The 27,866-nt window shown below is 47.0% G+C and overlaps 1 protein-coding gene across 1 annotated transcript; it reads left to right on the forward strand.

Moving 5' to 3' along the window:
* Positions 1-815: 815 nt before the first annotated feature.
* On the forward strand, positions 816-12,618 carry SWI5 (SWI5 homologous recombination repair protein). Its single transcript, XM_068249801.1, has 5 exons — positions 816-1,019; positions 4,969-5,017; positions 6,722-6,843; positions 9,589-9,683; positions 12,265-12,618. The coding sequence occupies exons 3-5, from the start codon at positions 6,767-6,769 to the stop codon at positions 12,327-12,329; spliced, it is 237 nt and encodes a 78-aa protein (XP_068105902.1). The 5' UTR covers positions 816-1,019; positions 4,969-5,017; positions 6,722-6,766; the 3' UTR covers positions 12,330-12,618.
* Positions 12,619-27,866: the final 15,248 nt, after the last annotated feature.

The following is a 27,866-nucleotide window of genomic DNA, read 5'->3' on the forward strand; positions in this document are numbered from 1 at the left end:
ACTGCAGCAGCAATTTCCATTAGTGCGATCCGATTGCGATGCGATTTTGGTCAAAGCGCAATCGTCGTCCTGCCGCGATTTGTATGCGATTGAGCTGGACTATAATGAGTATAGTAGCTCAATCGCAATCGCATGGTGGAAATTGAAACGCGATTGCGATCGGGATCGGAATCGCGATCGCATTCCATAGTGGAAAAGAGCTGTAACATCGAAATTGCAGTGCTGTTTTCCACTTGTGCGATTCGTCTTTCCACAAATCGTAGTCGCTGGCCTGCACATTTTTGTGTGTTTGCGCCTCTAAACTTTGTATGAGACCACAGGAAAATTAAATAGCAAGTGCGCCGCAATGGGATTTTTCCTCATGATTCAAATTGTTTTCCCGTCAAGTTTTTTTTTTCTCCTGACGGAAATCGCAATCACGCCATACACCCGAGTCTGACGGATCACGGCCGAATAACGGTAGTGAAAATGAAAAGAAACTTGATGGCCTTGCGCATGCAAACTTGTTTCCCAGAAGGAAAGGGGCCCTTATTCAGTTCTGATCTTGCATATTCCACTAATCTCTGTATGCATGCATCTGTAGATAAAGCATGTCACAATATATGCTAAAAATACTTCTATTGAGACTCCAGGTTGTATAGAACAAGTCTCGTTAGTGGACTTCTGCTATTATCTCCAATATCTTGTCTGTCAATATATAAATCTAAGTAGGCAGACAGTCCACAAGCTGGCAAACTACTGATCCCATTCAGAAAAACAGCTGCTTGACGTCACTGCCAGGCTGAGCACATGAGTCTGATCATGTGAGGTGTCAGCTGACAGAGCTGTGCAGGCCAGGGCGCCAGTGTGTGATCAGGAGAGCTGAGTGATTATACGTGCTGATAACAGTGTCCCAGCAGCATAGACAGCGGCACACTGGAGTCCCCCAGGAACACAGGGCTGTCTCGGACAGAGAATCCTGTTGTGACCCCCAGCCAGAGCTGCTCTCTCACCCCCAGACCCCGGCCCAGTCTTCGCAGGTGAGAGCTGTGACTGTACCTCAGTTTACTCCAATGCCCAGTATAGAAAGTACATTCGCACAAATATAAACGCTTTGTATACTCATTTGAATGTAATCAGAAATTGCATTTCAGAGATTTCTACACACACACACTCCCTCCCCCGGGTCCCCCCCCCCCCCCCCTTTAAAAAAACACAAAAACTCACCAAACGTATCTTGTTATACTTGATACACACGGTGCGTTTCTGCACTTGATGCACCCGTCGATTTGCGTTGACTCGATTATTTCCGATCGCATTTTGATGATTGTTAGGTCGATTTACATGTAAAGTATGCCAAATCGACCTAATGATCCATCGAAATGTGAATTGGACATGTCGGAAATAATCGAGTTGTCGCGAATCGACAGGCGCATCGAGTGCGGAAACGCACTGTGTGTATCCAGCATTATGCTGGGTACACCTGATTCGATCCTGTTATCTTTACTTATCTATTTCCATTGATTTCTATGAGAAATCGATCAGAAAAATGATCGAAAATAAGATAGGACATGTTGAAAATTATCTATCAAACCATCTACCTAACACAAAATTGTGTGGTGTGTACCTAGCATTAGGCCCTGTTCACACTCAGGAAAGCAAAATCGATTAGTGATTGCAAGTACACTTCTGCAGCAGCGCTTTGCTAATTGGGAAAGTGTGAATTGCTGGCGGAATTGTTATTGATTGACTCTGAGGCCAGAGGGCCACTACAGATTGCTAATCGTTGTAGCAAACGCTCAGCATTTTTGCTAGCATCTGCTAATGCGATCTCTGGCTCCATTTGTACTACAATCTTAAGCCTTGTACAATCTTCTGCCGGCAATTGTACAGTGCTTCTGATTTTTTTTGTGTGTGTGTAAAGTTTCAACTATTTACCGGATTTCTGTTGGCTTCTGGTACATATATATGTGTCTGTGTGTAGGGAAGTGCCAACGTCTCACTCCTTTTCGTTATAAAAGCTCCTGTTCAGTCCGGTGAGTCGGCCAGGTCTGTGCCCTCTGATCCAGACAAACTTCTTTGTGCATGTGCAGTATGTCGGGTCATTAGCCTTGTCTACATGATCCGCACCATCAAAAGTCCATCTTTATTAATACATAAGATACAGGATAAAAACAGCATGGGTAAGTTTAGGATGACACACAGGCGTTTAGGATTATTCCAGTGCTTTGTCAAATCATCACGAAAAAGGACTGGAATAGTCCGAAATGCCTGTGTGTTATCCTATACTTACCGATGCTGTTTTTATCCTGAATTTTATAGATTGATTAATAAAGATGGAATTTTGATGGTGCGGATCATGTGGAGTGTCTGCAATCACTTGTTACTCTAAAGTTGATACCTGCACATCCAATTCCATTGGTGCAGAAGCATTTACTGAAGAGGTCATTAGCCTTGTGACCGCACATAGGAGACAAGCATGGAGCACGGGCTCAAGGCTGCCGATTTCTTACCTGATAGGCTGTATTTCATTCATTCAGGTGAGTGCTCCTCTCCCTTCAGAAATGTGGCAGGTTTTTTTTTAAACTTCTGCCAAGGCTCTGGCCACCCCTATCTGCGTTGTTGCAGCCCACAGACCAAGGTTCACAAATTTCCGCCACTAGTTGGTGAAGGCCAACTTCTTACGCTGTTAGTGGCCTCTGCTGAGCTTAACCTCTTGCCGACCGCCCATAGCCAATTGGCGGCCCAGGACCGCGTAATGCCAGTTGGCGTCGGGTCCTGGAACACTAGCTGGCCGGGGATCGCGTGCTTGAATGTGCGCGCATCCGCCAGCAATAGGCTCCGCCCACCCGCGACGTTGTTAACCCCCGATCTGCCGCATGGAACATGTATAATACGCTTTGTAATGTATACAAAGCGTATTATACAGGCTGCCTCCTGCCCTGGTGGTCCCAGTGATCGAGGGACCACCAGGGCAGGCTGCAGCCCATCTAGTGAGCGCCCAAACACTGATTGTGCCCTGCCCCCTGATCGCCCACAGCACCCCTCAGACCGAGTACATTTGAAATCGGCGCCGGTAGACTTGGGCGCAGGATACAGCGGTATATGGCTGATCCTGCTTTGGCACAAGTCCGGGCCGTTTTAATTACTATTCCCCCTCCAGGCCGCCATGGATAGTGGGGGAATGAAATAATTCGGCTTCCAGCGATTGCTGGAGGCCGAATTATTGTGTTTTTTAAGCAACCTCCTATGAGTACCTTTAGGAAGTCCTATGAATACCTTTAGGATTTCACAGGTCATTTTGAGGCATTTGGTTTCTAGACTACTCCTCACGGTTTAGGGCCCCTAAAATGCCAGGGCAGTATAGGAACCCCACAAGTGACCCCATTTTACAAATAAGACACCCCAAGGTATTCCGTTAGGTGTATGGTGAGTTCATAAAAGATTTTTTTTGTCACAAGTTAGTGGAAAATTACACTTTGTGAAAAAAAACAATAAAAATCAATTTCCGCTAACTTGTGACAAAAAATAAAATCTTCTCATAGGACTTTGGGCCCCTCAGCGCACCTAGGCTGCAAAAAAGTGTCACGTGGTATCGCCGTACTCAGGAGAGGGAGTATAATCACCAAAAGAAAGCTGTATTAGTGACAAGAAAAGGCGGTAAAATTCATTTAGATAGGAGGTTGTATGACCGAGCAATAAACCATTTAAGATGCAGTGGTCTGAATGGAAAAAAAGTGTCTGGTCCTAGTTTTATGACTGCAGTCCTTAAAGAGAACCTAAAGTCATCCAAAAAAATGAGATCAACTCACCTGGGCTTCCCTCAGCCAGTGTTGCCAACTCATCCCTTTAATTACTAACACATATGAATTATACAGGTTTCGTGGCTCGGTAGATACAGTTAAGGCACTGATTATGTGTAAGTAGCCCCAGAACCTGTATAACTTAGATGTGTCAGAAATTAAAGGGATGAGTTGGCAATACTGCCCTCAGCCCCTTGCAGACAATTGGTGCCCTCGCAGCCCCGCTCCGATGGTTCAGGAACCGCCGGCGAACACTTCCGGTTTGGCCGTCACCGGCCGACAGGCATGGGAGCGCGAGTGATTGTTCGCGTTCCCAGCCTGTGTATCGCCCCCTATGCTGCTATTGCGGCCTACTTGAGGTAACCCCGTGGGAAACTTCATTGAGAAATTCCATTAACCACCCTGGCGTTCTATTAAGATCGCCAGGGCGGCTGCGGGAGGGTTTTTTTTAAATAAAAAAAAAACTACTTTCAGTTGGCTGCATGAAAGCCCACTAGAGGGCGCTCCGGAGGCGTTCTTCCGATCGCCTCCGGCGCCCAGAATAAACAAGGAAGGCCGCAATGAGCGGCCTTCCTTGTTTTGCTTACATCGTCGCCATAGCGACGAGCGGAGTGACGTCATGGACGTCAGCCGACGTCCTGACGTCAGCCGCCTCCGATCCAGCCCTTAGCGCTGGCCGGAACTTTTTGTTCCGGCTACGCTGGGCTCAGGCGGCTGGGGGGACCCTCTTTCGCCGCTGCTCGCGGCGGATCGCCGCAGAGCGGCGGCGATCAGGCAGCACACGCGGCTGGCAAAGTGCCGGCTGCGTGTGCTGCTCTTTATTTGATGAAAATCGGCCCAGCAGGGCCTGAGCGGCAGCCTCCGGCGGTGATGGACGAGCTGAGCTCGTCCATACCGCCCGGCTGGTTAATGTGATTGGGTGGACAGCACCCTCTTGAAGTTTTAGGTTTTGGATAGGTTGTAGTAAAAACTGCTCCCACACCATTCGGCCAATTACAACGCTTCAAGTTGTAGTGGGTGCTGTGATTGGCAAACTTTTTCCTGTGAGGTTTCTCGCTGGGTCACCTCAAATAGACTAGCGGCCATTGCTTCAGGTTCTTGAATATTTGACAAATACATCACAAACAGAAACTTGTTGACAATGACCTAACAAATCCCTTACATCATATATGTCATCTTTATATAGGACACCTTTGGGAATTCGAAGAAACTGCAACACTGGATTTAAATCACCAGTAAGTAGAATGTTAAACTGGCAAAAACTGTATCCTAATTTTGTTTTTCTTATCATATATGCAGACAAGGCAGAGAGCCCCTTTAACATTTTCTAGGTAGAGTCCTCTCAACTGACTTCTGTGTTGTCCGTGGTTGGCTGGCCTGGGTGTTCTGCTCAGCAGGCCTTGTGATACTGTGACAGCTGGCTGGCCTGGTGATGCTGTGTGGGCAGACTGGCCTGGTAAAGCTGTGATGCTGTGTAGGCTGGCCGGCCATGATACTGTGCTGGCAGGGGTTGATACTGTTCTTGCTGGCGGACCACAAGCCCAGATCCTCAGCCCTAGCGACACACCTGTAGCCAGGCATAGGTGCCCCCAGTATAGGTAGCCAGACATAGGTGTCTCCAGTATAGGTAGCCAGACATAGGTGTCTCCAGTATAGGTAGCCAGGCATATGTGTCTCCAGTATAGGTAGCCAGGCATATGTGTCTCCAGTATAGGTAGCCAGGCATATGTGTCTCCAGTATAGGTAGCCAGGCATATGTGTCTGCAGTATAGGTAGCCAGGCATATGTGTCTGCAGTATAGGTAGCCAGGCATATGTGTCTGCAGTATAGGTAGCCAGGCATATGTGTCTGCAGTATAGGTAGCCAGGCATATGTGTCTGCAGTATAGGTAGCCAGGCATAGGTGTCTGCAGTATAGGTAGCCAGGCATAGGTGTCTGCAGTATAGGTTGCCAGGCATAGGTGTCTGCAGTATAGGTAGCCAGGCATAGGTGTCTGCAGTATAGGTAGCCAGGCATAGGTGTCTCCAGTATAGGTAGCCAGGCATAGGTGTCTCCAGTATAGGTAGCCAGGCATAGGTGTCTCCAGTATAGGTAGCCAGGCATAGGTGTCTCCAGTATAGGTAGCCAGGCATAGGTGTCTCCAGTATAGGTAGCCAGGCATAGGTGTCTCCAGTATAGGTAGCCAGGCATAGGTGTCTCCAGTATAGGTAGCCAGGCATAGGTGTCTCCAGTATAGGTAGCCAGGCATAGGTGTCTCCAGTATAGGTAGCCAGGCATAGGTGTCTCCAGTATAGGTGTCCCCAGTATAGGTAGCCAGGCATAGATACCCCCAGTATAGGTAGCCATCTATAGTGTGCTCCCAGTATAGGTAGCCAGGTGTTAGTGTCCACAGTATAGTTAGCCTGGCATAGGTGTCCCCAGTATAGCCAGCTGCCTGTCCCCACCTCCGCTCCCTCACTTTCCCTGGGCTGGCCATGAAGGAAGTTACTGTATGCGTGGTAGCGGGCAGTGACACAGCTCTCCTGCGTTCAGTGCGAGGGTCACCGCTTGTCTGCAAACTGAAGTACTGCCACTGGACATAGCAGGGATCCAGAGCGGGGAAAAAGACTCTGTGACCAGCCCAGAGGAGGTGGGGCAAGGGGGTGGCTGGGATGCCATCTCTTGAACGATTGCTTGCCAGCGCTTTGTGTCATGGGCACCATGTGCCCTACAGTTTGGGGCACAGTGGGCTGGGATCCGGGGCATGTGCTCCGGATGTTTAGCCTTAGCGACCTGCCTGATAAGAAGGCACATTTACATTTAGCAAGCTTAAAGAAAAGCTGACTTTGGTTGATGTGAGCTATCTTATTTCTTTTTCTTTTATTCATTCTTTTTATTTCCCCCCCCCCCCTTTTTTTTTTTTTTTACTGTTCTGTTTCAGTGCTTATTTTTTTTAACAGGTCCGGTCTCTTAATGTTGGTCAGTCACCTGCAAACCGAGATGCCATGCTGGAACAGGACGTTGCCCGGCTCAAGGAAAAGGAGGCTTCTCTAGATAAGGAAATAGCACAGCTGGAGGCGGAGTATGTCTGTGTACCGTTTAATGACTCTTTGCTCTAACTGCATTTTTTATTTCTTACGCCATTGAAATGTATGGATGACATCCGAGATTATCTGCTGCCTTGCCCCTGCTGCACATGGTATAGGATGCATATTTGGCAACTTTTAACCATTCTGCAACAGCCTCACGCCGATGGGCGGTCGCAGAGTGGCTCTCCTGGGACCACGCAGATTGGCGTCCTTGTGAGATTAGCAGGGAACGAGTGCTGGCTCAAGCGTGTCTACCCTGCAGACAACATGGGGCCAGCGTGAACAGCCTACCAGCCGCGATCAGAGCTGGCAGGCTGCATAAACGAAAAAAAGGTAATGTACATGTGTACAGTGCTGCGATCTAACACAGCGCTGTACTGAGAGTGTCACTAACACTTAACTATCCCTCGGATGGACTCACAATCTAATCCCTGCCATAGTCCTATGCCATGTAAGCATAGTCTAGTGTACGGATCGCAATCTAGGGCCAATTTAGTTGGGGGAAATAAAGGAAATAGGGTTTTTTTTTGGTTTTTTTTTTCAAAAAGGATCATGTTTTATTAATTAAAAAAACTATAGATCGCAGCAGCGATTAGAGACTACCAAAAGAAAGCACTGTTAGTAGCAAGAAAAGGAGGTACAATTAATTTGGGTGCTAAGTGGTATAGCCGTGTAATCAACCATTAAAGCTGTGCGGTGCTGAATCACCAGGGGGGTGTAAACCTGTGGTCTTCAAGAGGTTAGACAAACCTTAAATAACCTTAAAGCGGACCTGAACTCAGAACCTCCTCTTTGCTCTAAAAGATAAGAAACAGCATATCATTTTTTAAAGAAAAACATTTATTTGTTACAGCTTATACAAATCTGCAGTGTGTCTACTTCCTGCTTTCGTGGAAGCAGACATAGGGTTAACATCTTGTGTATACAAATTAGCTGCTCTGCTGAGGCAGCCAGCAAACACAGCTGAGAGATCAAATTACAGTTATTAGTCACAGATAAGGTGGAATTAGACAGGCTAAAATCTCTAAATACATGAAGGGTGCATTTCTCTGTTTTCCTTCTGTCCTGTGCAAGAGTTCAGGTCCACTTTAAGGTGCAAACACATGCACAAACAATGTTGCCCGCAAGGATCGGTATTCTATTCTTTTGGCAACAGTTTGGGGTTGAGTGTTGTACAGACATGTTACGAAGCTATAGCCCCCTGACATGTTTGGTTTCTATGGGAGGGAAGAACGATAGGGTGGCCTCCAGTGGGAAGGGTGAGTAGGGGAACAGTGGACTCAACTGTGGTACTAGGAATTTCTCAGCGATGCATTAGGCAGCTCTACACATGCTAGATTCTCTGCAGAGACACTAGAGAACCCTCTACTGTATGTACGAGGCTTTAAAGGGGTTCTTTGGTGGTGTTAAAAAAACAAAAACCGTCGCTTACCTGGGGCTTCTATAGGCTCCCTGCAGCTGTCATGTCCCCTGTTGTCCTCCTACGATCCTCGGTTCCCCGCCGCCGGTCCTGCAAGTCGCTCCCATGTGCGTTATCGGGAGCTTACTGTGCAGTAATTGGACGCATAATTAGACCGTCAGTGTCGGCCTATTCGTTCCCCCAGGGCAAGCCCCGACCCCACCGAACGGGTCGCATCGATGCCACCCCTAAGATGGCCGCCGCCTTGATCCACGGCTGCGCAGTACGCTTTGCCGCAATTGCGACTGCGCAGCCTTTAGCCCGCCTCCTGCCGCACGCTTCAGGAGGATGCCGGGACCCATACGCGGCGAGAGGCGGGCTAAAGGCTGCGCAGTCGCAATCGTGGCAAAGCGTACTGCGCAGCCGCGGATCAAGGCGGCGGCCATCTTAGGGGTGACATCGATGCGACCCGTTCGGTGGGGTCGGGGCTTGCCCTGGGGGAACGAATAGGCCGACACTGACGGCAGAACGGAGCGGAGGACGCACAGGGCGTCCTCCGTGGATCTGGCTAAGAAAAAGGTACAGTGTAATTTTCTTAGTTTTGGCCTCGGAAGTCCTTTAAGGCAAACCTGAAAAAAAAATGTTAGATACTCGCCTATGGAGCCAAAAAGCTCTGGATCCCATGTAGCCCTTCCAGTCACCCCTCTGTCACCTTGGTCCACTGCTGTCCCTTTGTGAAAGTCCACGACTTTGGGAGCCCTTGGAAAGCTTCTGAAGCCCTCGCATCCCATAGTGCCTCCACAGATCAGAGTATCCATACTGCGCATGCGCAAGCATGCAGGGCCTTGATCATCTCCACTAGTACTGGGGGGACACAAATACTTCTGAAGCGTTTAAGAGGACTCCCAAAGGCTTTTCTACCAGTTGTTTCATGGGGGACAGTGGTGGACCGAGGGCACGGAGATAGGACCGGGAAGGCTCTAAGGGATCCAGAACCTTCCCTCTCCATAAGTGAGGATCTATGTTTTTTTCAGGCTTGCTTTAGTTTACTTTAAAGCAAGTAGCACAGACCCGCTCAGGCATTGGTAGAAAAAGCCGAGCTGGATCGGGGCTATAGCTACTGCGCATATACAAGCTATTATGGAGGACACAGTGCTGAAACAGGCTGGTGAAGGAGGATGGGGAAGCCTCTGGAGCTGAGTATTCATTTGGGGGCAATTTTTTTTCACTACATGTACACTTTAAGTTCACCTTACCAAACTGCACCAGATGTCCCACTTATTATGGACAAAACTAAACTCCCTGCCCCTCCCCCCCCTGCTTTTTATCCCCCCTACAGGGGCTACAGTCTAGCGGAATTGGAGGAACACATCTCTCTTCTTCATGAATACAATGAGTTGAAAGATACCGGGCAGATGTTATTAGGCCGTTTAGGTAAGTAGTCACTTCTTCTACCGAGTGTTCCTTCTGAGGGACCTTTCACACCGAGGTGGAGCGATGCAGTATTTTTACCGCACCCCACCGCCGGGCAATGAAAGTCTATAGAGACTTTTATACTTCCGCGGTACGGTGCAACAGAATTCTGCATCCCCGATGCAGGTCAAGAACTATGTTAATGCTGCGATCTGCGTTGGCCTGAAAAAATCGACTCGTAGCTTCTGTGATTTTCTGCATACCCAAAGCACGCGTCACATGCGGGTCACTTCCTGTTTGACAGGCGGCCAGACGGGACACCGACATATAGCGCGGTGTTGCCTGAAGGCCTGTTTTTGATGATGTGGTGCATCGGCCGCGACACATCACTGACGCTGGTTTCTGCTGTGAAACCAGCCTAAAGTTGTATCACAATCACAATATACAGGGGGAGACTGGGGAACGTGTGTTGATTCTCCAGCTATTTATGTATGAACTGATTTGCAGTGGTCTATTGGCTTTGGTTAGGGCTCAAACCCACTAGAAGCCTTTTCTAAGCACTAGTGATTTCAAAAAGCTCTTGCTAATGCAATGCTACTGGTGAATGTTATAAAATCACATGCCTAGTGGGATCCCACCCATAGCATTACATTAGCAAGAGCTTGGCGGATCGGTCGAAACCAGTCTTTTCAGCTGAACGATCATTTCTGGCTTGACGTCAAATCAAAATCTCAGACCATTAGAATATTGTGAAAATTTCAATATTCTAGGCTAAAAGTGTCAGACTGTAATCCGTTAATTAATCCAAAACACCTGCAAAGTGTTCTTATTTCATATATTATTTTCACCTTTTTAAAGAGAGTCTGAAGCCTAAAAAAATACCTCCTTTTTACTAGGCAATCCTGTTCAGCAAAAAGGCCATAGCTGAAGCGCCGCATCCCTGCGGCAGAACAATCAGTTAATATACCCCCTAAATCCCGGGGCAAAATTCCACGTCTTTTCAGGTTGTGGATTTTGCTGCCCGGGGGAGGCAGAGCTGCAGTGCAAATCTCTGTCGCGTCAGTCTCTGCCTCTCCCTGCCCCTCTCAGTGAAAGAAGAAGGCGGAGATACGCGCAGATTGACGCAAGCAGAGGCAGAGCTACTGCACAAAGCTCTGCCTCTACCCGGAAGGAACCCTGAATTTTGCCCCAGGGATTTCTGGGGTATTAATTGATGGTAATGCAGCGTTTAAGCTATGGCCTTATTGCTGAACAGGAAAAAAAATACATATATCCAGGCACATCGCCTCTAGTTAGGACATTAAATAAGTTATTAAGGAAAGGGAGGTGCTGAAGGGGGAGTGGCTAGAAAACAGCAGAAATCTATTAACCCTTCGCACTCTTGCATGCAAATGTTCAAACAAATGCATTCACAGATTCACTCATCCAGGCACCACTGTTATCCCTACAGCTAAGTTAAAAGCCGGGGTTTTAGTTCACAGAAGAATGCATTCTTATGCTTAGTCACCTATACTGCGCAGAAGTACCCAGGTGAACATAGGTGTCCTAACTCTGGCCCTGTAACAGTAAACTGCCTAGTAAAAAGAGCATCTTTTTTTTTTTTTCTTCAGACTCTTTTTGCACAATATTCTAATACTTCGAGTTTCACCTGCAGTGGCGTACAAATGGGGTAGTGCAGGGAGCGGCCCCCCTGAAGCCGCGGTGGCCGCCGTGCAGAGTACAGCGCGCAGCTAAAAGACGTGCACTGCCACTATCTCACCTGCTCCTCAGAGTCCATTGATGTTAGGCCCCGTTCACATCACAAACGCGGATGGCCATGTGTGCAGAACGCAACGCATGCGAACGCACGCCATCCGTGTTTGTGTGCGTTGCGTGGCTGATCCCATCACTGAAAAGTGAATGGGACAGCCACGCGTTTTTACAAAAAAATGCGTGCTGCATGCGTTCCCGGACCGCACAGGTCCGGAACGCATGCAGTGTGAACATCAGACAGTGCACTCTATGCACTGTCTGATGTCGTGCGTGTCGGCCTCCCGCACGCGTTTCCAAAATGCGGCTGGAAACGCGTGCAGTGTGATTGGGGCCTAAGACTTCTTGTCACCGCTAAGCTCTCCCCCTCTTCCTGTACTTGCATAATCACGTGATGCAGGAAGAGGCGTCAGGCAGTGGGGTAGAGCTGAGCAGTGACAGGAAGTTTGATATCGGTGGACTCTGTGATGGAGCAGGTAAGATAACCGCATGTCTTCCAGCTGCGCTGTACTCTGCATGGCTAACTATACTGGTGGCAACTATTCCAGGCTTCTGATACTGGGGCAACAATTCCAGGCTACTTATACTGGGGTCAGCTCTTCTAGGCTACCTATACTGAGGTGGCATCTATTCCAGGCTACCTATACTGGCAACTATTCCAGGCTACCTATACTGGGGGCATCTATACCTGGCATTGCCTACCGTGGCATGCTTAGAATGCCACACTCACACTTTTTTTTGGAGAGGGGGTCAGAGGGGTGTCATTTAATACCCAGCACAGAGTGTCAAATGCCCTGGCCTCTTTTACTTAGTTCTACTTAGTTTATTGTGGTTTTTGTCTTTTCTCCTTCAGCCATACTCCGTGGTGTCACTACAAAAGACCTGTATTCTGAGTTCGGCCTGGACTTCGAAGATTAAAAATGACCTCAGGATTTTAACTTTAACGCTTGATGTACAGATTTTCCCAGAAAGGGATTTTATTGGGATATGCAGCCCATTTTTCTTTGCACCAGAGAGATGAGAAATTGTTGACTTTTGGGAAAAAATTTTCATAAGAGGACTCAGGTCAGCGATGTTTGAGAAGCTATACAAGGAAAAAAAAAGTTTGTTTGCTACAGTATGGGACCATATGACTATAAAATCTGCCATAGGATTAATTTCCAAATGTGTATGTTCTCCCAGTGTTATAAAATTTCATAGTAAAAAAAAAAAAAAGTGAATATGGTGAATTTCTTATTATACTGTATAATATGACCACTTATACTACTGATTTTTGATTTGAGCTCCTTATCTATTAAGCTCAATCTACACGATACGATTCTTTGTACGATTTGATTACGATTCTATTTACAATCCGATTAAATCCGACATGTCTGATCGGGATTCGATTCAACCCGATTTTCCATTGCAAAACAATGTCGAATTGAATCGAATCCCGATCGGACATGTCGGATTTAATCGGATCGTAAATAGAATCGTAATCGAATCGCACAAAGAATCGTATCATGTAGATGGGGCTTTATACTCATGCTGCTTCCTCACTGCCTAGTGTGCCACAGACTGCAGCAGGCAGATACACTTCCCCAGAGCCTACTTATTTCAGGTCCGGGGCGGAGACGAGCTCTGAAGCAATAACATACAGCATGACTAAAGACCTTTCCTCTAATGCTGGGAATACACGGGTCTATTCTGGCGCTCGATTCTGCACCCGATAGTTTTGCCCGCTCGATTCTCTTATTTTCCGCTCGTTTTTCTTATCTTTTTTCAATTTACTTTAATGACAAATCGAGTGGCAAAACGATCAAATGGTGATCGGACATGTCGGAAATTATCGATTTAACCATCTTATCAGCTCAGAATCGAGCCGTGTATTCCCAGCATGAGACTAGTTGGCTGGGGTGTCTAGAGAAGCTTGCTGGTGCTAAAAGATAAGTGTTGTCACCTGGCGTGACTGAAATCTACAGAAACCTGACATGAAAGAAATGCAAGTATTTATACTTACCTGGGGCTCCCTCCAGGCCCCTGTAGGCTGTGGGCTTTCTCGCCGTCCTCCTGAGCTACTCCTTTCTCCTGCAGTCAGCTTTAGTCTCCCACAGACGTCCTTGGTCACAGACCCGGGGGCAGAACACACCTGCGCAGTTACAGTCTCAATGAACTGCGCATGCGCAGAACGGTCCCAGGAATGGTGGAGTGCTGTGGAGCACAACTGGGCCAGTCGGGGAATTTACCAGGCTACGCTGGAGCAGCCTGGGTGGATGGCAAGGGAGTCCGCGGCCTACAGGGGGCTGGAGGAAGCCCCAGGTAAGTATAAATGCTTGCACTTCTTTAATTTCAGGTACACCTTAAAGGACATCCAAGGTGAAAATAAACTTGATGAGATAAACAATAGTATATATCCTCCTCCTCCTAAAAATAACTTTTTAGATATCCCACAGTTTTATATTTAAATCTAGTTTTTAAGTTTTTATTGTCTCATTGTCTCTCCTCAATGATACCTTCATTTAAAAGGAACCTTAACCGTAATAAAAAAAAAGTTTCACTTCCCCAAGCCCCCTGCAGCTGTCCTGTGCCCTCACCGGTCCTCGACCTGTCCCGCGCCGCGGGTTAGTTTCACTTCGGCCGACTGAGAGTTGGCCCCTGGCCATGCGTATGCTTGTATGCGTTCCTGTTGTCAAGCGTGTCCTGCGCAGTAAGAGAAACCTTGTACTGTGTCGGCACAGGACGCGATTGATGACTGGAACGCATACAAGGATGCGCGTGGCCAGAGGCTGACACTTAGTCGCCCGAAAACAAAACTAACCTGCGACGTGGGACCGGAGGCTAGTCTAGGACGGGAGGGCACAGGACGGCTGCAGGGGCTTGGGGAAGCCCCAGGTATGTGAAACTTTTTTTTTATCACCACAGTTAAGGTTCCCTTTAACAGTGGTTGCCTACGGGGGTAACCCTGGTTTGTGAGTATTACTATACTTGCCTCTTTAATTTTGCCTTACTCCAATACATACTACAGTATTGGGCTCTTGTTGTCGCTGTGTTTCTGTTTGTCTCCAAGGTTCCCTTTAAGTATGCTAGAGCTCAAATGTATAAATTGCTGAACCTTTTTATATTTTTCCTGCTCACAGAAGCCATTTACTGAAAGGAAAGTGTTTTATGGTTGTAATTACTTATCACTGAGGGTTATGCTATAGTCTGATGCACACAGGAACCGTCACTTACATACCTGATTTTTAAATCTTACAGGCAGAGAAGGAAAAAAAAAAGGAACACAGCATAGTTATTTGTGTGCTTGGCACTACACATACAAAACAAACAAACACAGAACATTTATATCGCGCTTTTCTCCTGGCGGACTCAAAGCGACAGAGCTGCAGCCACTAGGACACGCTCTATAGGCAGTAGCAGTGTTAGGGAGACTTGCCCAAGGTCTCCTACTGAATAGGTGCTGGCTTACTGAACAGATAGAGCCGAGATTCATACACGTCTATCTCATCATGCCAACCGCAAAACGCTGGTGATTACCGCTAGCGTTTTGCGGGAGTGATTTTTCTGCAATTAATGCTATGCATGCTAATTGCGATTCGCCGGCAAACCGCTGCATGTAACACGTTTGCGGCTAGCGCTAACCGCAAACGCGGCAGTGAGAACACTGCCATAGTGATACAAGTGCTAGCGGTTTCTAAAAACTGCAAGCGGTTTGCCTTGAGCAAGAATCGCACGATTCCTGCTCAAGTGAGAACGGACCCTTAAGGTGGACTTACAGCTGGCCATACATTATACAATTTTCAATTTATTTATTTTTTGGATATTTAGACAAAAATGTCTAGTTGGGCAGAAATTGTGTTTTCCATTGCAAATGGGATTGACCCGTGAAGGGTATTTGGTAATCAACAATGGCAGTTCTTGGTGATGTAATGTTGATTGGCAGTGCCAATCATATAGTGTATGGCCGGCTTAAGAAAGAAAGCACCTGATGTGGCGTGGTGGATAGCACTCTTGCCTTGCAGTGCTGGGTCCGTTGTTCATGTGATAGACTTATGACTATGGTAGGGATTGCATTGTGAGCTTCTCGGAGGGAAGGTGAATGACAAGAGTCAATATACTTTGCAAAGCACTGCAAAAGATGTGAGTATATAAATACTAAGGTCGCATTTACAGTGGGACATTATGGTCACGCGTTATAAAGTCTTATAACGCAGCTTACCGCACTGCAATGCTAATCCTATGGGCCGTTCACAGTGCGACGTTAAAGTCATGTTAAAAAAGGTTGTGTTGTGGTAACTCATTGCTTGCAGTGTCACCTCTGAACCAGGACACGTTGCGCCTTTAACGTCGCATTAAAACGCAACATCCCACTGTAAATACAGCCTAAATAATAATAGCTTTCACTACTTTGTGCTGGTTGTGATAATTACCTGAAGTGAGAGGGATATGGAGGCTGACTTGGTGTACTTATTTCCATTTAAACATTGCCTGGCTATCCTGCTGATCCTTTGCTTCAGATACTGTTAGCCGTAGACCCTGAACAAACATGCAGATCAGGTGCTCTTACTAAAGATTGTTTGTGTGTGTGTGTGATTCAGACACTACTGATGCTAGCAGGACACACCGGCAACTAGTATTGTTTAAAAAGAAATAAATATGGCAGCCTCCTTGTGCATTTCACTTTATGTCCAGAACCATCTCTGGGTAAAGGAATAAAATAATAGAACTTACACTTTCCACTCCAAGGAGTCTCTCTGTGGTTCCTAAGGCAGTTTTTAAATCCCCTCTTCTCCCTCTTGGGGTATGTTCACACTATATGCTATGCGGTAGAACTCAAATGCGCTGCTGCAATGATTCCACAATCAGCGCATTTACATCATCATGTTGGCTTAGCAGAGTGCATGGGTACATTGTAACAACGCGTGCCAAGATGTGCACTACTGGATACTGGGCACATTTTAAAGGACTTACGAGACGAGAGTGGTAAAAAAAAGTTCAATACCTTGGCTGCAAGTTTTATCCACAGTGGACGCCATCGGCTCCCTCTGTTTTATTCTGCCGTGGTGTCATTCTTCTTTTCAGCCTGAGGGCAGGACCCGACCGGATCCGTCAGGCCGTCTGCATTTGCCCCAATACATATGGCCGCAAGGTCCTGCCGTGCATGCACAGTTGTCATAGCCATGAGTGCGGCTGCGTAGCTCTGAGTCCTCCTCCCGCCCCGTCATGGCTCCCGACAGTCCCGTGGAAGTAAATCGCGCAAGACTGCCGGGAGCCATGACAGGGCTGGAGGAGGACTCGGAGCTGCGCAGCCACACTCGTGGCTATGACAACCAGGGCTGTGGAGTCGGTACAAAAATACACCGACTCCGACTCCTCAGGTTAGGATTCCACCGATGACTGCTCCTCTAATTTGCATATTACAATTTTGTTGACTGAAAGTATGTAACATGAAATGCATCTCGTAACTGCCAACGCTGAGGAATTATAAAATACAACTGAAGTGAGAGGGATATGGAGGCTGCCATATTTATTCCCTTATAAACAATACCAGTTACCTGGCTAGCCGGCTGATCTTCTGCCTATAATACTTTTAGTCTTAGTCTAAAACTAGTCCTTGGTAAGAGTACTTGCAGAAGACAGGAACAAAGAACATCTATCAGGCCCTAGGCAATGTGACTGTGGGTATATGTAATGCTGGGCATACACGAGTTGACCCAGCGGCTCGATTAGCCGCCGGATCGAATCCTGCCGCGTCCCCGCTCGACCCCGCCGCCGTCCGGAGTAAATCCCGCTTGTCCCCACGTGCACTCCTTATCTTCCGCTCGATTCCCCGCTATTGTCCGCCCGCGGGGATCAAGCGGGCAATCAATCCGGCGGGTCATCGGACCTGTCGGAAATTGATCAATCGAACCATCAGCGGCTCGATTGATAAGGAACAATCCTACCGTGTATGCCCAGCATAAGAGTGATGTGTAGGTACTCGGCAGGGGATTATTCTATTATAAATTCTTCATGCACAATCTGAACATGGATCAGGCCCTGGGCAATATAACTATGGGTATATGTAAGAGTGATGTGCAGGTACTCTGCAGGAGAATGAGGCTATTCCTCCTCTATTACACATTCTTCATGTACAATCTGAACCAGGTTTATGGGTGATAGACAACACCTCTGTGTTCAATGTGCACAACATTCTCAGTGGATTTCCTGCAGCTCTGTGGGGAGTGCATATGTAGAGTATAGTACAGAGGTAGGGAACCTATGGCTCGGGAGCCAGATGTGGCTCTTTTGATGGCTACATCTGGCTCACATACAAATCAGTAGATTCAGTAGGTTTATTCACTGAGCTACACTACTCAAGCAGCACAACTTAGTGTGGCAGTGCAAGTAAAATTTTCAAAGTAGGCACACTACTGCTGTAGCATGCACTACTAACTTACTTGCGCTACCCCAAAAATGAACAGCTGCTTCAACTGTCCCACTCTGGACCCTGTCAGGTCCTGTGACTTTGTAGAACGAGATCCCCAGACTGTGATTGGCCCAATAGGCTGCCTGTCACTTGACAGGCAGCCTATTGGGCCAAAGTGCGGGGATCACGTCCTACAAAGTTTATCAACCTCCCAAGTCAGCTAGATAATTGTACAAGCTGTTAGTCAGTATTTCTCCTGTCTGGCTCTCGGAGAAATTGCTGATGTTGCTGAAACCCAAGAGAAGCTGAAGACATGTCTGACACTTCCGCTGCCCGGCGGATCAATTGTATATACATCTCCATGGCAACAAGGAAGTGAGCCCTACTGTCCCAGTTTAAAACATATTGTATGGCTCTCAAGGAATTACATTTTAAAATATGTGGCATTTATGGCTCTTTCAGCCAAAAAGGTTCCTGACCCCTGGTGTAGTACTACTGTGTAACAAAGTAAACCTGAGACAGATGAAATTAAAGTTGTAGACATACATGGGGCTTCCTCCAGCCCACTTCAGGCTAATCAGTCCCTCGCTGTCCTCCTCCGCCACCTGGATCTTCTGCTATGGGTCCAGGTACTTGAGCCAGTCGGGAGTAGTGCGCATGCACACACACCACCGCTGGGAGCGTACTACACCTGCACTATTGCGCAGGTGCAGAATGTTCCTGGCTGTGGGAGCGGCATGCGGCCAGATTGCGCTGACTGGCTGAAATACCGGGAATCATAGCAGAAGATCCAGGTGTCGGAGGAGGACAGCGACTGGATTAGCCCGAAGGGGGCTGGAGGAAGCACCATGTATGTATAAAACTTTTCTTTTCATCCGTCTCAGGTACCCTTTAATTCGTAGCTACCAAACCAAATTTTAACATATCAAATTATTTGATTTCATGAGCAAAGGGTGTGCATACATTTGCATAAACCAGCATCAGTGCAGAATTATTTCCATCTCATTGACCATCTCTATTAGTGACACAGCTACACATCAGGCTTTATTCTTACAGCATAGATGTTATTTAGTATATATATATATATATATATATATATATATATATATATATATATATATATATATATATATATATATATATATATATATATATATATATATATATATATATATATATATATATATATATGATTCCTCGGTACACTTATATACTATACTGTAACAATCAGATATGTATATTTGACTTTAAAAATACGGGGTAGTACAAGTAACTATTTTTTGATTGGTTTATTTTAATTTTTGCGAACTAAGCACAACTATTACTGTATATTTAAATTATTTGTGACTATTATCTGAGAAATAGAACATTTTATCATATTTTCTATTTTAATTACAGTTTAAATTCATTAGGAGTCAGAGTAGGTGCATTTTCTCCCGACTCCAGGTACCCAAAAATTGTCCTGACTCCTCAACTCCGACTCCACAGCCCTGTTGACAACTGCGCAGGTGCGGCAGGATGGGTCTGGTTCCGACCTCAGGCTAAAAAGAAAAATGACACCACGGCGGAATGAAACAGAGGGTGCAGATGGCGTCCTCTGTGGATAAAACTTGCAGCCAGGTATTTAACTTTTTTTTTACCACTTTTGCCTCGCAAGTCCTTTAACTATGTTGTAAATGACTGACAACAAAGTACTGTGAGCTGCGATGTGCGCATCGCCAAGAGCTGCCAGTTTTGAAATCTGTTGTGAAGATTTGCATCCCAACGGATTTAAGCCTGGTACACACTTTCAATTATGATTGGCCAATCACTGACCAATTTTACCACCTCCATATAGTATGATGGTTTACCTACATAATGTGCTCATTATATTCAATATCTGCTGACCCTCATACTGCATGGAGGTGGTAAAATTGGTCAGTGATTGGCCAATCATAATTGAGGCCCTGTTCACAGTGGTCAGTGGTAGAATAATTGCAGAATCATTCTGCATGTCAACTCACTGCCTATACAATTCTATGGGCCGGTTCACAGCACTGCATTGTAACTGATCACTTTATTCTAACTCGCATGCAGGCTTTCTATTAAAGTCTATATCCAGTCTCCATTGCAGTTCACACTCATTATAATTATGGAACTGACCACTGTGAACCTTGAAAGTGTGTAATAAGCTCAATTGTGAACTTAGTATTAATGTGTGAACACACATTCAATTTTGATTAGCCAATTTCACCACTTCACAGAGCTAACAGATTTTGAATACTATGAACAAATTTTGTAGGTAAGCTCTGATATTACACGGGAGTAGTAAAATTGGGCACTCATTGGTCAACCAAAATTGGATGTGTGTACATGTTAAGCTTGGTACACACTTTCAATTATGATTGGCCAATCACTGTTCAATTTTGCCTCCACCATATAACATGAAGGTCAACAGATATTGAATACTATGAACAGATTGTGTAGGTAAACCCTTATACTACATGGTTGGTAAAATTGGTCAGTGATTGGTCAATCCTAATCGAAAGTGTGTACCAGGCATTGGGCTAGCTGCACCCTACTTGTTGAAAGTATTAAGGTGGCCATACATCAGGCGACTTGGCCGATTGACCATCCAATTCGATTAATATAATCAAATTGGATGAAAATCTGTGCCGCCAAGTTAATGCCCGACCAACAATGCGACCAATTTCGGGATGAAAATGTATTGCATTCTAGATTGTGCATGCTGCAAGATGTTGCACGATAGGGTGCGCGGCAGTAACGGCTTGCAATTCCCTAATGATCGACAAATGTGACAAAACCCCCTGTGCTGTCCCCCCCCCCCCCCCCCCGGTGCCACTTGTAAAGTGTATACATTACCTGTCCGCGGCCTGCGTTTGTCCCTCCGCTGCACTGGGCACATTACTCTCTCCATACACGCACGCCCCTTGTGGTTTCCTAGTATGGTGAGTATGACATCACACGCGCGCCTTTACTAGGAAACCACGCGTGTTTGCAGTGGGGGAATCCCGGAAGCCAGCGGGGGACAAGCAGAGGCAGTGGAGAGGTAATATATACACGGGGCAGGGGGGGACATTTTACATTAGGGGACAGCGGCGAGGCGGACGTATATGGCGCACAAGGCCAATTCCCGAGAGATTTCATGCTGAAATTGATCTGCAATGGGCCTGTGGTGTATGGGCAGCTGACAGATCTCTCTCTTATCAGAATCTGCCCATGCAACGCTAGATGTATGGCTACCTTTACACTTTGTCTTCCCCCTTCCTCTGGACACAATTGCTTATGGTGATTGTGCAGTGCTGAGCAGGTTTTTGGCAAATGGTGTATGCCTATACCGACACTCAACCTGCACCCAGATGCAAATCTGATCATAATGTTTGTATGAACCCAGCAATACGAATCAATGGTGTGATTGCTACTGACAAGAAAACGTTTCTCAGGAATAAAAATGCCTGCTTTTTTACTGAATGTAAAAAGAGGGACACTTAAGCCACTCCCTCTGTGCAGCCTTAAGCCACACCCTAGATTTTGCAGGAGGGTGACAGTGGGAGGGAGGAGAGTGCCAGTGGGTGGGAGTGTGTGACACTGGGTGGAAAGGAGGGTGCCACTGGGTGGGGGAGGAAGGTGTCAATGGGAAGAAGGATGGTGCCTTTAGATAGGGGAGTGGGTGCCAGTGGGTAGAAGGGGGCTGCCAGTGGCTGGGGAGGAAGGTGCTAGTGGGTAGGGAGGAAGATGCCACTGGGTAGGGAGGAGGGTGCCTTTGGGTGGGGAGGTAGGTGCCAGTGAGTAGAAGGGGGTTGCTAGTGGGTAGGAGGGGGTTACCTGGCTTGGGGAGGTGGGTGTCAGTGGGTAGGAGGGGTTTGCTTGTGGGTGGGATGGAGGGTGCCACTTTGGGTGGGGAGAAAGATGCCCTGGGCAGAGAGGAGGCAAAAAAAATGATAGAGGCAACAGCTGCGCCAATGCGGGATGCTGGGCCAGCATCACATTCCTCCCTCTGAATAGACCCCCCTAACTGTGTGTGTCCCCCTGCTTGCAGAGTAAGTTTGCGCAGCAGAGCGGGCGGTCATCTTACTGTCCTTCCTCGTGTACCGACAGCTGGCTCTTCTCTGCTTCCTGTTTCCTATGACGTCACACACAATTAGGGGGGCCTATTTAGAGGGAGGGAGGAAGGTAATGCCAGCCCGGGGGGTGGTACGTGATAGCAGGAGGGCCCTCCCCCCCCCAAATCGGGACAGCCCCGCAGGATCTGGGACACTTGGGGGGACTGCATGTAGGAGCCTAGTCATGAGTGGAAAGAAATATTTTCAGCTAGCTGCCCCACAGCTTCTGCACACCACACTGGTAGAGATGGTTAATGAGATGCAAAATGTTCTTAGGTCATACAGATTATGGAAATTTTTGTTTATGTAGAAGGAGAGGGATGAAGCGCCGGCACTGCTGTAAGTCACGTTTATTTAGGTCAGCAAAACATCAAAGTGCGTATACATGCAGGCATGAAGACATAATGGTGAAGACACGTACCCCTTGGTGGATGATGGTGGCGTGCTGGTGGGTGCAGAGGGAGGAAGAGCCTGACGGCCGTTTCGCGCTATGCGCTTCTACGGAGGCTGCAAATGAGGATATGGGACAAGCAGCCTAAATACTTTTACTAGGCGGCGTGCGGCGTTCTACCGCTGAAGGTCCCGCCCCTCTACCATCACTGGTCCTTCCGCCTCGGCTGCGTACAGCAGAAGCGGCCCGAGGCGGATGACGTCAGGTATTCCCCAGCGACGGTGGCCTGTATGGGGAAACACTTAGATTAGGTTACCCAGGCAACAATTGCATCTCGGGCCACCCCGTCGTCTGGGAAGATGTGCTGCCATCTTGTGGCATATTTTGTAATTGCAGCTTCATAGGCGGCCATACGTGCAAAGTGTAACACTTAAACAGGGGGCATAATGTGATGAGCAAGTGTGTGCTAAAAACATATGTAAAATTTGGGACTCTGGATGGGCCCTGAAAAGTGCAAAATTAGTACATGGGTGGATATGTGAACAATTTGTAGCAACCACTAATTGTGTGTGTGGGATAAGGCCATGAAGCATGCAAAAACTGGGATCATGGCAAGGAGGTGCTAAAACCATCCATATTTGTGTGTGATGCACCCTGCACATATGACTGTAAACAAACCTGAAGTGATGATTAAAAACAGGGAGGGGGAAAAAGAGTTAAAAACAACCAATCTGGAACGGCTATTTAGAGGGAAACAGGAGGGGGAGGGGAGAGGGAGAGAAATTACATAGTACCCTGGACAATATATCCTCATCGTATTTATATCTTTAAATTATATCTTAGGAGCAGAGAGTGGCCATATTTTATCAGGGAGTAGGCAGACATATATGTGACTCCTCTATAGGGGTATTATTAACATTCAGTATATTCAAGAAAAACAGAGATAGACTATAGCTAAGGGCTCATGAATGCACATGGCCCACAATTATCATATCTGTGGGTCCAAAAAACATGCAAGGTCAGTGTGATCATTCATGCCCAGGGGGCCCATCGCATCAGACTGTAATATTATCCGTGCTTCTTCTCTTTAGAATTCTTTCCCTGTTGCCTCCGCGTCTCGGGGGCAACACATGTTTCAAACCGGCAAAAGTCAATTTTGTGGGGTCCCCCTGATGGACTTCTCTAATATGGGTAATGACCCGAGTGGAGCCTTTGCCTGATTCAATAGAATGGAAATGCTCACGATATCTCCTTGTAAGTGGCCTCGTGGTCCCTCCTATGTAAAATCTGCCACAGGGGCACCACAACGCATACACTACAAACGACGTTTGACACGTGATGAATTCCTGAGTGAAGCGCGAGAGGGGACCCACTTGATGTCGGGAGCCAGTGGCCATAAACTCGCACGACACGCACCTACCGCACCGGTGGTTTCCCTGTGGCAGATGGTCACTTAACCAGTTCCCATTCTTTTGCGAGATGAACTCGCTCCTAGTGACTCTGGATCCAATTGTTGGAGCCCTCCTATATGAGAAAAGAGGTCCATCTTTAACTAGGGGCCTCAAAAGGGGATCCCCAAGGAGAATGTCCCAGTTTTTCTTCGTAATTTCCTTCAATTTGTTGGTCATAGGGGAATACTGGAATGTGAATGGGACTTGGCCCTCATTGAGGGATCTTCCCTTACGTTTCTGTCTCATAAGGAGGTCCTTCCTATCAATCTTATGCACCGCCTTAAAGGCTTTCTGGATTGTTTCCTGTTCATATCCCCTACTCAATAATCTACCTCCTAAATCCTCTGACTGCATGATGAAAGCGTTCTCCTCTGCATTGTTCCTCCGCAGCCTGAGGAACTGTCTATATGGTATTGACTGAGTTACATATTGGGGATGGAAGCTTGATTTATGTAGGAGGGCGTTTGAGGCAGTGGGTTTCCGAAAACCTCTGGGGACCAAGATATCATTTTGGACGACCAGTTCCAGATCTAAAAAGGGCACTCTACACTCACTGATAGTGGCAGTAAAGGCCATATTCATTGGATTATTACTGATGTACGCCACAAAATCATGGAAAGCTGCACAAGTCCCGGACCAGAAAATGAGGATGTCGTCCACGTACCTGGACCACATCCTGAGTTGCCCGCGGAAAGGATTGGCATCTGTGTGGATGTATATTTCCTCAAACCATGCCAAAAAGATGTTGGCATAGGTGCAGGAGACCGCCGTACCCATGGCTGTTCCCGCCACCTGCCAGTACCAACTCCCGTCGAAAAGAAAAGCGTTGTGGGTCAAAACAAAGGTGAGACATTCACACAAGAAGTCCTTATATTCATTACTTATGTCAGTTCTGTCTAGGAACACTCTCACAGCCCGCACCCCCAAATCATGGGGGATGCGGCTGTATAGGCTCTCCACGTCAATAGTGGCAAGGGTGTCGCCCCGAATCCACGTAAGACCTTCAATCCCCCTGAGGACATCCAGTGTGTCCCCCAGGTGAGATGGAATCTCACCTAAAAGGGGTCTCAGGACGTGGTCCAAGTACCTGGACAACCGTTCCGTCACCGACCCAATGCCCGAGACAATGGGCCGGCCCGGGGGACTAGTCCGGGACTTGTGCACCTTCGGTACGTGGTACCATACTGGCCTAATGGGAAAATCGGGGAGCAGATCATTGGCCAATTTGGTGTTAATTAGACCTTGCTCTGCGCCCCGTCTTAGGAGGGATCTTAATCTAGCCTGGTAGCCTACTGTGGGATCCTGATGTAAGGGCCTATATGTGCTAGTATCCTGGAGTTGCCTTAGGGCCTCTTGCTTATATTGCTGTTCTGTCATGATAACAATGCTTCCTCCCTTATCTGCATTCTTAATCTGGAGGTCAGGCCTCTTTTGTAGCCACTTTAGGGCTCTCTCTTCCTGTGATGTTAGGTTCCCTGGGGGTTGTGGATATATCTCAGCTCTCATATCTTTCTCCATTATCTTTTGGAAAATATCCAGACTTGAACCCGGCTGTACAGGGAATGGTGATGTCGATCTACAAGCCCTAAAATTAGGTTGTTCCGGCTGATGGACATCTGTTCCCTCTAATTCCCGTAGGATTTCCAAATTTAGGAGATCTTGTTGATCCCATTCTATTCCAGGGCTGAATCCCAAGGCACTAATTACTGTGGAATGTCGACCCATATTTCCTTGTTTCCTGGTGATGGAATCCCTCTTCAGGAATTGTAATTGTATGTTCAAACGCCTTATATTCTTGTACAGATCAATTTTAAACTGGCTATAATCAAAGTTGGTGGAAATACTGAAATTGAGGCCTTTTTGCAGCAGGGAGATCGTGCCTTCAGGTAACTGGCAGTCTGTTAAATTCAAAATCTCCAACTGTTCATTGGTCTGATCCAGTAGAGTTAGTTCTTTCTCCGTTTCGGATGGGCTGGATTCCTCCTGTCCTCCCAGGAGATCCTTCTCCCTTTCCTTTTTTGTTGTTGTTTTCTTCCTGCCTCTCCCCCTCCTTGTCCTCCGCCTAAAGGGCGGGTCTCTGAGTTGGAATCACTGGGTTGGCCTTTTGGTTTCCCTCTCTCTTCGTCACTCGACTCAGAGTCGGTTGTCCAGTGGCCTCTACCCCTCCTTGGGCTCTTGGATGTTCTGGTCTTTTGCCAAGAGAAGAAACGCTTCAGTGAGTAGTCCTCTTTATCTCTTTGGAACTTCCGCAACTTCCTCTCTTTAATAGTATCTTGTAGCACGGTCAGTTTCTTGTCTATGCGTTTTAATGTTTTCATATATTGCTCCCGGCTCACCAGACCTTGATACTGAGCCTTTGTTGTTTCTATCTCTTTAATTGTTTTGGAATGTTCTTGTTTGGTACGCTCCAAGACGATGTCTTGCAAGCGAATGGCTTGTTCAATGAAAGCCATTTGGGGGTGCGGGCTGTGAGAGTGTTCCTAGACAGAACTAACATAAGTAATGAATATAAGGACTTCTTGTGTGAATGTCTCACCTTTGTTTTGACCCACAACGCTTTTCTTTTCGACGGGAGTTGGTACTGGCAGGTGGCGGGAACAGCCATGGGTACGGCGGTCTCCTGCACCTATGCCAACATCTTTTTGGCATGGTTTGAGGAAATATACATCCACACAGATGCCAATCCTTTCCGCGGGCAACTCAGGATGTGGTCCAGGTACGTGGACGACATCCTCATTTTCTGGTCCGGGACTTGTGCAGCTTTCCATGATTTTGTGGCGTACATCAGTAATAATCCAATGAATATGGCCTTTACTGCCACTATCAGTGAGTGTAGAGTGCCCTTTTTAGATCTGGAACTGGTCGTCCAAAATGATATCTTGGTCCCCAGAGGTTTTCGGAAACCCACTGCCTCAAACGCCCTCCTACATAAATCAAGCTTCCATCCCCAATATGTAACTCAGTCAATACCATATAGTCAGTTCCTCAGGCTGCGGAGGAACAATGCAGAGGAGAACGCTTTCATCATGCAGTCAGAGGATTTAGGAGGTAGATTATTGAGTAGGGGATACGAACAGGAAACAATCCAGAAAGCCTTTAAGGCGGTGCATAAGATTGATAGGAAGGACCTCCTTATGAGACAGAAACGTAAGGGAAGATCCCTCAATGAGGGCCAAGTCCCATTCACATTCCAGTATTCCCCTATGACCAACAAATTGAAGGAAATTACGAAGAAAAACTGGGACATTCTCCTTGGGGATCCCCTTTTGAGGCCCCTAGTTAAAGATGGACCTCTTTTCTCATATAGGAGGGCTCCAACAATTGGATCCAGAGTCACTAGGAGCGAGTTCATCTCGCAAAAGAATGGGAACTGGTTAAGTGACCATCTGCCACAGGGAAACCACCGGTGCGGTAGGTGCGTGTCGTGCGAGTTTATGGCCACTGGCTCCCGACATCAAGTGGGTCCCCTCTCGCGCTTCACTCGGGAATTCATCACGTGTCAAACGTCGTTTGTAGTGTATGCGTTGTGGTGCCCCTGTGGCAGATTTTACATAGGAGAGACCACGAGGCCACTTACAAGGAGATATCGTGAGCATTTCCATTCTATTGAATCAGGCAAAGGCTCCACTCGGGTCATTACCCATATTAGAGAAGTCCATCAGGGGGACCCCACAAAATTGACTTTTGCCGGTTTGAAACATGTGTTGCCCCCGAGACGCGGAGGCAACAGGGAAAGAATTCTAAAGAGAGAAGAAGCACGGATAACATTACAGTCTGATGCGATGGGCCCCCTGGGCATGAATGATCACACTGACCTTGCATGTTTTTTGGACCCACAGATATGATAATTGTGGGCCATGTGCATTCATGAGCCCTTAGCTATAGTCTATCTCTGTTTTTCTTGAATATACTGAATGTTAATAATACCCCTATAGAGGAGTCACATATATGTCTGCCTACTCCCTGATAAAATATGGCCACTCTCTGCTCCTAAAAAATAATTTAAAGATATAAATACGATGAGGATATATTGTCCAGGGTACTATGTAATTTCTCTCCCTCTCCCCTCCCCCTCCTGTTTCCCTCTAAATAGCCGTTCCAGATTGGTTGTTTTTAACTCTT

This window comes from Hyperolius riggenbachi, chromosome 8 (genome assembly GCF_040937935.1).
Source record: "Hyperolius riggenbachi isolate aHypRig1 chromosome 8, aHypRig1.pri, whole genome shotgun sequence".
NCBI lineage: Eukaryota > Metazoa > Chordata > Amphibia > Anura > Hyperoliidae > Hyperolius > Hyperolius riggenbachi.

What these genes read in the sequence shown, in the direction of transcription:
- SWI5 (XM_068249801.1), top strand. Translation starts at nt 6,767, where the DNA reads ATGCTGGAACAGGACGTTGCCCGGCTCAAGGAAAAGGAGGCTTCTCTA. An exon ending in ATAGCACAGCTGGAGGCGGA is followed by an intron (nt 6,844 to 9,588) that starts GTATGTCTGTGT and finishes TCCCCCCTACAG; the next exon opens with GGGCTACAGTCTAGCGGAAT. An exon ending in GATGTTATTAGGCCGTTTAG is followed by an intron (nt 9,684 to 12,264) that starts GTAAGTAGTCAC and finishes TTTCTCCTTCAG; the next exon opens with CCATACTCCGTGGTGTCACT.